The sequence below is a fragment of the Engraulis encrasicolus genome, chromosome 8 (assembly GCF_034702125.1).
Source record: "Engraulis encrasicolus isolate BLACKSEA-1 chromosome 8, IST_EnEncr_1.0, whole genome shotgun sequence".
NCBI classification, from domain to species: Eukaryota; Metazoa; Chordata; class Actinopteri; order Clupeiformes; family Engraulidae; genus Engraulis; species Engraulis encrasicolus.
Window position 1 is genome coordinate 29,002,914 of NC_085864.1, and position 12,310 is coordinate 29,015,223.

Consider the following 12,310-nt stretch of genomic DNA (forward strand, 5'->3'; position numbering starts at 1 on the left):
TCAACAAAGATCTCAGTACGGTTCACTTCCGAGGGGTCTGGATACACTTAAGCACATTCACATATGCACAGAAAATGCTGAGTCACAGGTCTGAGTTCACTTAAATGGCTGAAAGGGACCAGGTGTGAAAACCCTGTCAGAGTGTTCAAGTGTGGTTCGATTCAGAAGACTGACCTTCATTGTATTTTCCCAAGTGTAGCATAATGCAAAATACATGCAAATAAATGAAGTCATAATCCAATTCCAGTATCATAATACTAGGAACAAGGGTAAAGATCTCAATTCAGATTTCTAATTTGATTATTGTCTTCCAAAAACACTAATGGAATTGTAAATATAGGAATTCAGACATTTTGGGGCATTATTTCAAGTATAGGGTCTTTGACTATCTGGCTATGCATAAATACAACTTCCCTTCAACTTTAAGATATTCAGTACATGGTGCAGGTGAGATAGAGACAATTAAAAAGAGAGAGTATTTGCAACACTATGGAAAGGCAAAAGACAGTGTACAATTCTGCAGCTAGCCAGTGTCATTTCAACTCTCACCTCTTAATATTTACACAATATTGAGAAAGATTAACTCTGAAAAATGTAAAATGAATTACAGGGAGTACAATTTACACTGTTTTTGAGTGTGGGACCAAATGATATCTTTCAACTCTGTAATGCCTCTTTTAAACTGGTGGTTTTCTGGTAGGCCTACTGCTCGACTCAGTCACCACTTTTTGCTCTTTGATTTAGCTGTGTCGTGCCCAATCGAAAAGCAAAAAGTGGTGGCCGAGTCGTGCTTTGTCGAACTGTAGGCCTAACAGAAAACCGCCAGTGGAAAAGAGGCATAAGTGTTACACTTACGCTGGTATTTTTTCAACTGTGTACTCATCAACCATCTTTCCCATAGGCACTCTACAGGAGCTCATCTCCCACACCATGATCCACTGGGCCCAGGAGTCGTTCATCCAGAACCCGGAGCTGGTGCGGCAGATGTTCAGCTTGCTGCACCGCATGTACGACGGGCTCGGGGAGCTGATCCGCGCGCTGCCCAAGGCGTACGCCATCAACGCCATCTCCGTGCAGGACACCATGGAGCTGCTGGAGTGCCTGGGCCAGATCCGATCGCTGCTCATCGTCCAGATGGGCCCCGAAGAGGAGAGGCTGATGATTCAGAGCATTGGGTTAGTGAACTGCGGTCATCATCGTGGAAGCGTGGAGAGTTGTAAATGCTTTAGTGCTTTAAAAATGATTAGTGTTACACTACTATACCTGTTGCACAGGGCTCTAAATTAACACCAGCCAACTGGGCAAATGGTGGTGAAAATTCAGTTTGGCTGGTAAAAAAGAAAATTCAATAGCCACTTTGACCCATTAGTAAGTGTGTGTGTTTGGTAAGACTACAAGCTATTTTGACTGGTGATGAAAAAAGTTAATTAAGAGCCCTGCCTGCTGCACAAATCAGTGGTGTGCAACCAGGCCTCAGGAGCTACATTCTGGAACAAGGGTGACGCTACAGTATACTGCCCTAATGGCAAAGTGCTGTAACTATGCCGACACTGAAACTGAGAAAACGACCTTCAAAGTATTTGGTATTAGGTTGGATATTGTAGTTACTGTAAATTTGGCATTGCAGTATCTCTTAAACTGGACGCGTTTGGACTATAAGGCTTTGTCACATGATAAAGGAGGTGTTATGAAGACCATTTTCAACTCTATTGTAGTAGTACATACATATTGTATGTAATTACTACACTTTGCTTTTGCAGGGTAGTATAGGGGAGGTCAAGCGGGGCAATTGCCCCTGGGCCCTGGACCCTTCTATATTGGTGGTGGGGGCCCAATTATGACCATGGCAGGCTGTATGGAGAGACCTATGAGGTTGTTTCCACGACTGTTCTGGAAGATTATGTAACTGTTCTGCACCTAGGTGAAGGGTCGAACTTTTAAAATCGCCTCAATTCAGTTCACACCTGCCTTAAGATATATTGAAACACATCATAGCCATTAAAACTATGTTGGTCATTGTCGTCACAAAGTATAGAATGTTTAATTACCACCTCTTTTTTTATTTTACAGAAACATCATGAACAACAAGGTGTTCTACCAGCACCCTAATCTGATGAGAGCTTTGGGGATGCATGAAACCGTCATGGAGGTTATGGTCAACGTGCTGGGAGGTGGAGGAGACTCAAAGGTCAGTTTTTACTCACTCAATGTCTACGTTTACATGAGACATTTACGTAATTCCGAATTAACTCACTTTAATTCTGAATAAAGCTTAATCACGCTTAAAAAACTTCATGTAAACACTTCACAATTCGGAATTGAATGAAAGATCAAAGTAAACTTGACGGACCTATTTAATTCTGAATTATTAACTTTTTCAGACCGAGGACCACTTTGTCCTCCCAAAGATGTTCAGACACCACCTGTCAACCGAATTGACAGTTTAGGGGTGGTCATTTGACACTGCTAATCTCGATGTAGATCACTTACTTTTTATTCACATTAAAAGCCTGTCTTATTTAGGTGAAAATAAGACTTCAGCTATGTTTAGCTTTGAAATGATGTTACAAATATAGCCTACTGCTAGCTCGTCTTGCAAAAGAAGAAATCCCCTCACAGACCACTTGAGCTCTGTCGTGGTCATGGACCACCCTTTGACAACCACACACTTTGCAATGCAACAGCATATTAAAATGTTATATTTTATTTTTTTATTTTTTATAAAAAGTTCCCCTTTAACTCAGCTCACATATTTTTGGGTGTGTATTGCTTCCTCTGTAACAGGAGATCCGTTTCCCACAAATGGTGACCAACTGCTGTCGTTTCCTGTGTTACTTCTGTCGCATCAGCCGGCAGAACCAGCGCTCCATGTTCGACCACCTCTCTTACCTGCTGCAGAACAGCGGCATTGGCCTAGGTGAGGAATGTTGTGACAAGTGAAAAATGTGGTGTGAGTGATGCGCGCACATCCAGTAAAACAGGTGCAGGATCAAACAAACGTGTGTAAAAGAAGGAGGGAAAAGTCCGTACACTGTTGCTGCTCACCGTATTAATTGAATACAACGTTTCAACCAAACGTTCGTCAAAACGTTGTGTTCAATAAATCGGTGAGCAGCAACAGTGAGCGTATTTTTCCTTCTTCGTTTACAGATGTGAAAAAATGACCAATTATATGAAATGACATGCACAAAAATAAGCACGTACTGTACTGTAAGAAAAGACATAGATATGGCTTATCCACCAAAATAATTCAGGAAGAGGGTTCAATGTGACAAGGATTAAAGTTATGCAAAAGGACTCGATGTTTCAATCCCAAGTAGTTCAGTTCCCAGTTGAGACCTTGCTTGGACCCCGCTCAGTGATGTTGTTGCTCTATGCGACACATCGTCAGTTGGGTACCCCAGAATTTTAAGATTTTAAACTGGAGTAGGCCCATATGTGTTTACTCCAAAAAAAGAGAGAAGTAAAAGTGAACAGTAGTCAGTGTACATTGTTTTCTGATTTATTCATTATTTGATGTATATTTGTGTTTAAACAGGCATGAGTGGTTCCACACCTCTGGACGTGGCAGCAGCATCATGCATTGACAACAATGAACTGGCCTTAGCTTTGCAAGAACAAGACTTGGAGATGGTAGGCCATTACAAATGTGCATATCAGGCGTGCATTTTTGAATATCAGTCGCTGTTGTTAAAATGCTGTCGTAATGTAACATTTTAATACATCTCTCCCCTCGTACTTTGTAGGTTGTAGGATATCTGGCTGGATGTGGCTTGCAGAGTTGCCCTATGTTGCTGTCTAAAGGCTACCCTGACATAGGCTGGAATCCTGTTGGCGGAGAGAGATATCTGGACTTCTTGCGATTTGCTGTCTTTGTCAATGGTCAGTATTTCACATAAAACAAGCGTGAGCGCTATTGAATAAGTAACACACTTGGGACCTTGTGAAGCATCATACATCGCACATTCAAGTCTGAGCGAGAATCCAAGGCAGATTTGGTAGTGATTACTATGTAACAGCAATAATTATATAATTGTATGCAATTGCTACCCTCATCCTCTTCCATGGACCACAAAGGATAGGTGTTTTTGCTTGATTTGTATCGTAATTTATATTGAATATATCGTTATCATACATCTTTCTTACAGAAAATATAAAAATGACAAGAGCACTGTGACTCATTGGCCTAAAGCGCTTCTACCATTACACCAGGGACTCGACTCCCACCCGAGTTCATCTCCCGATCCTTCCCTATCTAGCTCTCTTGCTCATTTCCTGTCTCTCTTAACTGTCCTGTCTCAAGTAAAGGCAGAGAAAGATTATATATATTTATATTATATATATATATACATTTTTATATATATATATAAACATTTTATATATATATATATTTATATTATATATATATATACATTTTTATATACTGTATAGTATACAATACAAATACTGTGTATACTGTATGTATACAGTATACACAGTTTATTTTTATTTTTTTAAAATTTGGTCTTTTTGACTTTATTTATCATGGGACAGTGAAGGTGGTGACAGGAAGCGAGTGGGGATAGAGAGACGGGGAAGGGCCGGCAAAGGACCCGGGCCGGGAATCGAGCTCGGGTCAGCTGCATGGCAGATGAGTGCCCTACCGGTTGGCCATGGCAGGGCCACAGTATGTTTTCAATCAAAATAACATCTGCCTCTTTTGTCTCTGTGTGGCCTATAGGGGAGAGCGTGGAAGAGAACGCCAACGTGGTGGTGCGACTCCTGATTCGGCGTCCCGAGTGCTTTGGCCCCGCCCTGCGAGGTGAAGGTGGAGCTGGCCTACTGGCCGCCATTGAGGAAGCCATTAAGATCTCAGAGGATCCTGCCAGAGACGGACCCACAGTGAAAAAAGACAGGCGCTTCATGTAACCACCTTTTACATTGACCGATCTACTGTAGGAGGGAAAGTAACAGGCACATGTCGTAGATTATCTAATTAATTCATGTCATGAATGAGTTGGATTAGAGGTTTACTGAGACTGAAAGGGTAGTTTATTATTTTAAGATGTACTGTATACCACATTATTTATCCAATGTCCATTTTGTTGTGTTATGATGAAAGATATCCCAGGTTAAGGTGCAAACGTTTCATCTTTCAAGCCTAATGATTTTAAAGAGGCACCCCTGCAAGATTTTTCTGATGTCACCTGATGTAATATTCCTCTTGTTCACTATGCAACACCAATTACTGTGTACTCTTCTTGGTTTTACAAACCTATCCTGTTGTGTTTCCTGTTTTTGACAGGCTTGGTGGTGAACAACATGAAGACCATAGAGTGCATTTAGGAAATGCTATCATGTCTTTCTACTCTGCACTGATTGATCTGTTGGGACGTTGTGCTCCAGAGATGCATGTGAGTAGTAGTAGTAGTAGTAGTAGTAGTAGTAGTAGTAGTAGAAGTAGAAGTAGTATTAGTAGAGTAGTGCAGAGTATCCTGAAGGAAATTAAAGGACAACTTCTGCCAATTTCAATATGCTGTTGTATTGGTCACGCTACCCTTGACTTGTCAGTACCCGGTGATGCTGCATTTTTCGACTCATCCCTTTCCGAGATCTGAGCTATTCTAATGGGGGCAGACTTTGTTTACATTAAAAACATAGGCAACCAAATATTATCCCAAAAGGTATAACTGTTTGCTAGTTGTCGGCTGATGTTGCATAACCTTTTGGATGTTATTGGGAATAAACCAAGATGTTTTTTTTTTTAATGTAAACAAACGCCTGCCCCCATTACAATGACCAGGATCTCAGAAAAGACTGATTTTTTTTTCTCAGGTACTGACAAGTCCAGGCTAGTGTGAGCATTACAACTGCATGTCGAAATTGGCCGAAGTTATCCTTTAAGGTGTCTAGCAGCATAGACATAATAGACATCAACATAAATAAATAATATAATTACACACATTACAAGACAGATCAAACATACAGTATTGCACACATCAGCATACTTACAGGTATGAATCCGGTGAAACACATTGCACATTTAAAAAAAAAACCCAGTAAGTTAGCTGAGAGAAAAAAAGTGTCAAGATCAATGTCAAGATCCCCTTGATACCTTCTGAGACAAACCTGATCGGTCATTTCCCCTCCCTCCACAGTTGATCCAAGCCGGAAAAGGTGAAGCTCTGAGGATCAGGGCAATCCTGAGGTCTCTGGTGCCCATTGAAGACCTTGTTGGTGTCATCAGTTTGCCCGTCCAGATTCCCACATTAGGAAAAGGTCAGAAGGGATATTACCTTAAACTAAATCTCTAAACAGATCTGAGAAAACAAGTGAATCATTAAATGACTTCATCCAGAGTAAATCGCATTCAAATGCTGTAAAAAAAAAAACCCATCCGATACATACTGTTGACCATTTTCAACCTCACAATAATCCACATTCTCTAACTCACTGGACCTTAACATTGAACCTTAACATGTATCTTTTGTTGCTGTGACGTAGAGGGTCAGACTGTGGAGCCAAAGATGTCCGCCAGTTTTGTCCCGGACCACAAGGCCTCCATGGTGCTGTTCCTGGACAGAGTCTACGGCATCGACAATCAGGACTTCCTGCTGCACGTCCTGGAAGTGGGCTTCCTGCCCGACATGAGGGCCTGTGCCTCTCTAGACACGGTAAGCGGAGAGCTCAGATCATGAACAGGGGATATTTGATCAAATATTTCAATGTTCAATTATACTTGTGTTATTAGAGCTATGGGGGCAGTCGTGACTTAGTGGTTAGAGCACTGGGTTGGCAACCCAAGGGTTCCCGGTTCAATGCCCGACCGGACCGTGACTGAAGTGCCCTTATGCAAGGCACCTAACCCCCACACTGCTCCCCGGACGCCGCTCAGCCGGCAGCCCACTGCTACGGACTAGTGTGTGTACTTCAATGTGATTATCTAGTCCAAATGGGATAAAGTGCAAGGAAAGAATTTCCCCTTGGGGACCAAAATTGGCTCCAATTGGCTGCGTTTCAAATGTGCTCTTCATCAGAGTGACTCATCAGAAGTCTGATGAAGAGATCATAGCTCGAAAACGTTCACTTAGATGGGAAAAATAAAACAAAAAGAAAAACTGGAGCAAGTATGCAGACATTTCACTTTTATTTTCATAGTGTCTCCTCCTTTTGTCCTGCACCTCCATCTTGGATGTGCGCACCACCACCTCATTTGACAGGACTGAATGTATAGGCTGAAGACAGTAATGTGATTTTATATGTGAAATATTTAAAAATCAATAGACAGAATTGAAAAAAACATTATGTTTGTGTCATTAACGACAAATCTAAACAGTGTTGGACAGTGAACTAATGAGTGGATGCTTTGTGTCCACAGGCTGCGTTTAGCACCACGGAGATGGCGCTGGCTCTGAACCGCTACCTGTGTTCGGCCGTGCTGCCGCTCCTTACCAAGTGCGCCCCTCTCTTCGGGGGCAGTGACCACCGTGCCATCATGATCGACTCCATGCTGCACACCATCTACAGGCTGTCCAGGGGGCGCGCCCTCACCAAGGCTCAGAGGGATGTCATCGAGGACTGTCTCATGTCGCTCGTCAAGTCAGTACACCCCCCCCCCCCATCATACATTTAAAGGAGTGCTAGGCCAGTGTTTCTCAACCTTTTTTAGGCGAGGCGCCCTTTCAATTCATGAAAAATTTTAAGGCACCCCAAGCTAACAAGCTGTAACATGGCATCGCATCCGATATCACACAAGATTAGAAAATTAACACATTTGGAGATGTCATACAACCTACGTTCGAAGTTGCAGCTTACTTAATTTTGCGTAAATGGCCTCGGCACCCCTGTTGAGAAACACTGTGCTAGGCAACATGTTAGAGTGATATACCGGTGATCACCTCAACAAGCCAGTCAATGCTTACATTAATCATTCTTTGGTCTTTAATGTACATAACCATTCAAGTTCATATAGTCAGTCAACTTTTTTCTAAATGGAAAAAAGATTGTGGATTTAATTCCTGCTCTGATTAGGCTTTTAATAATTGTCCCTACAGATACCTTCGGCCGTCCATGCTACAGCATTTGCTGAGGAGATTGGTGTTTGACGTTCCCATCCTTAATGAGTATGCTAAAATGCCCCTTAAGGTAAGCTGGAAATGGAAATGATGGCCATGTAACCAGGTGCTGTAGGTTACTTTGTTGTGAATTCAATACTGAAACGTATTATTGTCTTAATTAAGAAGACAAAGCACAACATTTAAAACCCAAATTAAGATAGCAAATGGAACATTGCTGGCCTACTGTCACTGAAATCAGTAATTCATTCCCTCTCCTCAGTGAACGTGTCAGTACTAAGACTATTTGCCTTACATATGCGTAGTCTCTCTCTCTCTGGGCTGTGCGGTCACTTAGCTGTTGACTATTAAGATAAAGCATTTACGTGTAATAATACTATAATATGATTAATAATAATATAATTTGCAGAACAATAATATAATATGAGTGATAATAAAATAATAATATATAATATAATAATATAATATTATAAAATGGGCGGTCTCTCTCTGGCCTGTGCGGTCTCTTAGCTGTTGACTATTAACATAAAGCATTTACATACAATAATTATATAATACTGTATGTGTGATAATACTATAATATGGGCGGTCTCTCTCTCTGGCCTATCTGAATGCGAAATACCTGTCTCTGACATCAAGCCTGTACTTTCTTCCTACATAATGGATAAATGGCAAGCCGAATGGGATGATTGTGCTGGAAATAAGCTGCATGATATATGCAATTCTGTGAAACAGCTGATTACTCAATCATTCTCATGCAGACATGATCAAGTCGTCTACACAAGGTGTAGAATTGGCCACTCTAGACTCACTCATGCTTTTTTGCTAACTGGAAGTGAACCTCCCCTCTGTGATTTTTGTGGACATCTCTTATCAATTAAGCATATTCTGACTTGCCCTGCTATCAGAAGGAAAAGACAACAGTTTTTTAAAGAAGACACTATTTTTGGAATTTTTAATAAGGTCCCACCTTTAAAGGTTTTGAACTTTTTAAAATGTATTGATGTGACCAAACTTATTTAATCTATTTATTCAATTATTTATATCATTGTAGATTTTTAATATGAGGCAAATTCTATTACCTGTACTGGCCATGAAATAGCCACAGTTGCATATTTGGCCATAAATGCAAACAAACAAACAAACTCTCTCTCTGGCCTCAGCTGCTGACCAATCACTATGAGCGCTGCTGGAAGTACTACTGCCTCCCTAACGGCTGGGCCAACTTTGGCGTCACCTCAGAGGAGGAGTTGCATCTGTCTCGCAAGCTTTTCTGGGGCATTTTTGAATCCCTGGCACACAAGGTGAGAATCTACTATGATTGTGTGTGTGTGTGTGTGTGTGTGTGTGTGTGTGTGTGTGTGTGTGTGTGTGTGTGTGTGTGTGTGTGTGTGTGTGTGTGTGTGTGTGTGTGTGTGTGTGTGTGTGTGTGTGTGTGTGTGTGTGTGTGTGTGTGTGTGTGTGTGTGTGTTGTGTGTGTGTGGGCGAGAGACAAAGTGAGTGCGAAGTGGAGGGAGGGAGGACTGAATCCACACAGATACAGATACAGTATGATGTATGTGATGATTGAGCATGATAATGTCCTATGTGAATTCATATTGATTGGTTGATTGACTTCTGTATATGATGTATTTAATGTTTCTCTTCTTTTTTATCTTTTAAAAAAATCTTCCTCATGATTATATTCTTTTGTTTTCTGTGAAGTGCATTCAGTTGCTTTGTTTTCTTAACTGCACTACATGTATATACAGTATAAATGAAACTGGCCTTGCCTTGCCTTCCTTGTTTTGAAACCATCGTACTGTATGCATTCCGTACTATAGAAATTCGATGCCGAGCTCTTCAAGATCGCCATGCCATGTATATGTGCCATTGGCGGCGCCATCCCTCCTGACTATGTGGATGCCACATATTCACACACGGAGAAGAAGGCGTCTGTTGATGCTGAAGGCAACTTTGACCCCAGACCAGTGGAGACCACAAAGTGAGTTTAGATGGTGATGAGTAGCTCCAGGCGTGTGGATATTTATACTAATTCAGTGGGTTATTTACTGATCAATGTCCAACATAACCTTTTTTATGAATTGTAGCACCATAATTCCTGAGAGGCTGGATGCATTTATCAACAAATATGCAGAACATACCCATGACAAGTGGGCTTTCGAGAAGGTGAGATGGCTCACTTTTTACATGAACTCGAATTGTAGTTCACTTATTATTGTTGAAATACCGTAATTAAACGGTTTGCTTGGTTTGACTTCTCACTGTACTTTGATTGCATAATATACATTTTGATCATATGATAACGTATCATTTGCCAATCCTTGATAATGGTTAACAAATGTTTTACAAAGGGTTATCTAAGGTTTGAATAATGCTTAACAAATGCATAACTAATGCTTAACAAGGAGTCGGTATTATAAAGTGTTACAGATAACAGAAATATGAAGTAGTGCAAAGCAGCATCAGGACCCAACTGTTCTTGATTGTGTGCAGGTTCAGAATAACTGGACTTACGGTGAGCTGTTTGACGACGTTGCCAAGACACATCCAATGTTGCGACCTTACAAGACATTCTCTGAGAAGGTTTGCAGTCCGTCCTTCTTTTCTTCGTTACTGTGAACAAATTCCTTTCAAAAGATGCATTATACCCTACGCTATTTCTTGTAAAACGTGTTCAACTGACGGATTTTGCGTGATTGATTGTTCTTCAGGATAAGGAAATCTACCGCTGGCCAATCAAGGAGTCTGTCAAAGCCATGCTTCAGTGGGAGTGGACGATTGAAAAGGCTAGAGAGGGAGATGAAGACAAGGTGGAGAAGAAGGCTGCTGCGTCCACAAGGAAGGTGTCTCATACTGCACAGGTATTGGCAAGCACAAGAGTTACTTGGTATTCTTCTGACTGAGTTGACATTATATTGCATTTTGTGCCAGGAGATTGTACAGATTGTAACACATCAGTGCATTTTGTGTTTCAATGTTTCTTTTTTGCGTGTTTGTCTTTTTGACAGGCAACATATGATCCCAGTCAAGCGTACACCCCGCAGCCGATAGATTTAGCCGGCATGGCACTTTCAAGGGAGCTGCAGGTACTGCACATTAATTATGACTGAACACTCAGTGAAAAGAAATGCCATCTCATTTCGTTGTGTGTGTGTGAGCAATCCCGTTTTGCTGTATTTTAGTCCATGGCTGAGCAACTGGCTGAGAACTATCACAACACATGGGGCAGAAAAAAGAAGATGGAGCTCCAAGCCAAAGGTCAGTACCAGGGAGCAATATCCAAACTTGAGGCTTTTAACCCATTTTATAGTGGAAAAAGTAGAAGTCCGCACACTGTCTGATGCCTGATGAAGACCCTGTTGGGTCGAAAAAGTTGTATGACCTAAATACTGTACATTTCAAAGCGGAGCTACAGTGTGCGGACTTCTACTTTTTCCACTATCAGATGCGCCTTTGTCCTGCACTTGGCCTCAGAGAGGTGGGATGTGCATACTCCTACTCTTGTGAAGTTTTTAACCCATTGTAGCCTGATACTGTGTACACATTGTTTGACAGATGCCTAGAGCGACATATTCGCTGCATTCAGGCTCTTGAGATTTGATTTTTTAAATTAAAAATGTGAGTATGTTAAAGCTGATTGAAAACATTCTAATGCACGATGGGGATCCTAGCTTTTAAATGCATCTTGTTTCATGTTTTTATGTGCTTCAGAGGCTGAGATATTTAGGTGTTAATAGGCAAAGGGCACCTTTTTCCCAAAAAGGGCTTAGGCATTTAACCCGGTATTTTTCACAGCTGCCTTAGGCTAAAATGGGTTAAAACATGGCAAAAGTATCAGACTTTTAGGGAAGTCAGGGCCGATTACCGCTTTAGCCGGACCCAGGACAAAGTCATATGAAAAGTGCACTGTCTCCAATGCATACGATGTGATGTACTGACGACCCAAACCTGAGCACCCTCTCTCTCTCCCTGGCCCGGGACAACCCCTTTGTCCTCCCCTGTCTGCTTCCCTGAAAATCATATTTCACATCGTTTTTTGGGAACCAATGTTCTTCAAAACATCTATCCTTCCAACATTTTCTTCCAATAATGGCAATGCTATTTTAAAGACATAATGGCATAAATAGAATAGTGGAATATTGGACAGTTATTCCACAATACTAGAGATGTACCGTATTATCATAGTTATGCTGTTGTTGACTATTCGAATGTTATGAATATAGAGTCTTTCCTAGTCTCAGTAATGAAATATT

General features: G+C 41.3%; 1 protein-coding gene across 2 annotated transcripts in view; it reads left to right on the forward strand.

The window, feature by feature from the left end:
• The window catches only part of ryr1b (ryanodine receptor 1b (skeletal)), a 112,856-nt gene that overhangs the window by 51,284 nt on the left and 49,262 nt on the right, over positions 1 to 12,310 (forward strand). For both annotated transcript variants that reach the window (XM_063205390.1, XM_063205391.1), the window contains exons 40-57: positions 902 to 1,175; positions 2,071 to 2,188; positions 2,785 to 2,917; positions 3,539 to 3,633; positions 3,747 to 3,882; positions 4,721 to 4,904; positions 5,285 to 5,393; positions 6,138 to 6,258; positions 6,484 to 6,653; positions 7,358 to 7,578; positions 8,034 to 8,124; positions 9,218 to 9,358; positions 9,878 to 10,038; positions 10,145 to 10,223; positions 10,551 to 10,640; positions 10,769 to 10,918; positions 11,066 to 11,143; positions 11,240 to 11,315. In XM_063205390.1, coding sequence (XP_063061460.1) covers positions 902 to 1,175; positions 2,071 to 2,188; positions 2,785 to 2,917; positions 3,539 to 3,633; positions 3,747 to 3,882; positions 4,721 to 4,904; positions 5,285 to 5,393; positions 6,138 to 6,258; positions 6,484 to 6,653; positions 7,358 to 7,578; positions 8,034 to 8,124; positions 9,218 to 9,358; positions 9,878 to 10,038; positions 10,145 to 10,223; positions 10,551 to 10,640; positions 10,769 to 10,918; positions 11,066 to 11,143; positions 11,240 to 11,315 — 2,427 coding nt within the window. The remainder of the gene's footprint in view (positions 1 to 901; positions 1,176 to 2,070; positions 2,189 to 2,784; positions 2,918 to 3,538; positions 3,634 to 3,746; positions 3,883 to 4,720; positions 4,905 to 5,284; positions 5,394 to 6,137; positions 6,259 to 6,483; positions 6,654 to 7,357; positions 7,579 to 8,033; positions 8,125 to 9,217; positions 9,359 to 9,877; positions 10,039 to 10,144; positions 10,224 to 10,550; positions 10,641 to 10,768; positions 10,919 to 11,065; positions 11,144 to 11,239; positions 11,316 to 12,310) is intronic.